This window comes from Sinocyclocheilus rhinocerous, unplaced genomic scaffold (assembly GCF_001515625.1).
Source record: "Sinocyclocheilus rhinocerous isolate Xijiao unplaced genomic scaffold, SAMN03320098_v1.1 scaffold867, whole genome shotgun sequence".
Lineage (NCBI taxonomy): Eukaryota > Metazoa > Chordata > Actinopteri > Cypriniformes > Cyprinidae > Sinocyclocheilus > Sinocyclocheilus rhinocerous.
In genome coordinates, this window is record NW_015649279.1 from 324,183 (window position 1) to 324,967 (window position 785).

A 785-nucleotide genomic window follows, 5' to 3' on the forward strand; every position below is an offset into this window, starting at 1 on the left:
ACACTCACTCACTCACTCACTCACTCACTCACTCACTCACTCACTCACTCACACACAAGTTTCCAAGTTGTGCTTGACTTTATGTTTCTCTCTGACAGCATCCATTGACTCCGCCCCCAAAATTGACGGACAGCGGACCTCGTCGGTCACCATACAGGAGAACGTCACTCACCACTTCAGCTGCCAATCAGAGGGCTGGGATGCTCAAGCCCCGCCCCTGCTCACCTGGTACCTGAACGGCGAGCGGCAGCGCGAGGTGACGGGCCGCCGGGGGGCGGGGCGTCTGGTGATGACATCATCGCAGGATTCCGGAACGCTTAAATACGGATCGGAGCGCAACAGCACGTTCACACTGAAGCCGAAGCGCTGGGACCGAGAGCTGGTGTGTGCGGCGCGAAACCCCGCGCGAGGAGAGAGCTACAACGCCAGCGTCACGCTCAACGTCCAGTGTGAGTCTGAGCGAAAAACACCGCTTCACGCTTTTCCGTTAAGAATTCATTTTGGTTATAAATATTAAAAATTATAATAATAATAAGAATGTTGTATATTAATAGAAATTATAATATTACTACTAATAATAAGATTAATAATAATAAGAATATTGCATATAATAATAAATTTTAGTATTATTAGTAGTAATTATAATAGTATAATAAAATGTCAAGAACTATAATAGTACTACTACTAATAATAATAAAGAATTATATGTATATATAAACAATAATATTTTTCATACATATACCATTCTTCTTCTTATTATTAATATTAATAATATTTATATTAGT

At 41.1% G+C, this 785-nt stretch overlaps 1 protein-coding gene across 1 annotated transcript in view; it reads left to right on the top strand.

Annotated features, from left to right (window-relative positions):
- tmem25 (transmembrane protein 25) overlaps positions 1 to 785 on the top strand; it is a 14,607-nt gene that overhangs the window by 428 nt on the left and 13,394 nt on the right. Inside the window, exon 2 of the mRNA XM_016515290.1 lies at positions 60 to 449. Coding sequence (XP_016370776.1) covers positions 60 to 449 — 390 coding nt within the window. The remainder of the gene's footprint in view (positions 1 to 59; positions 450 to 785) is intronic.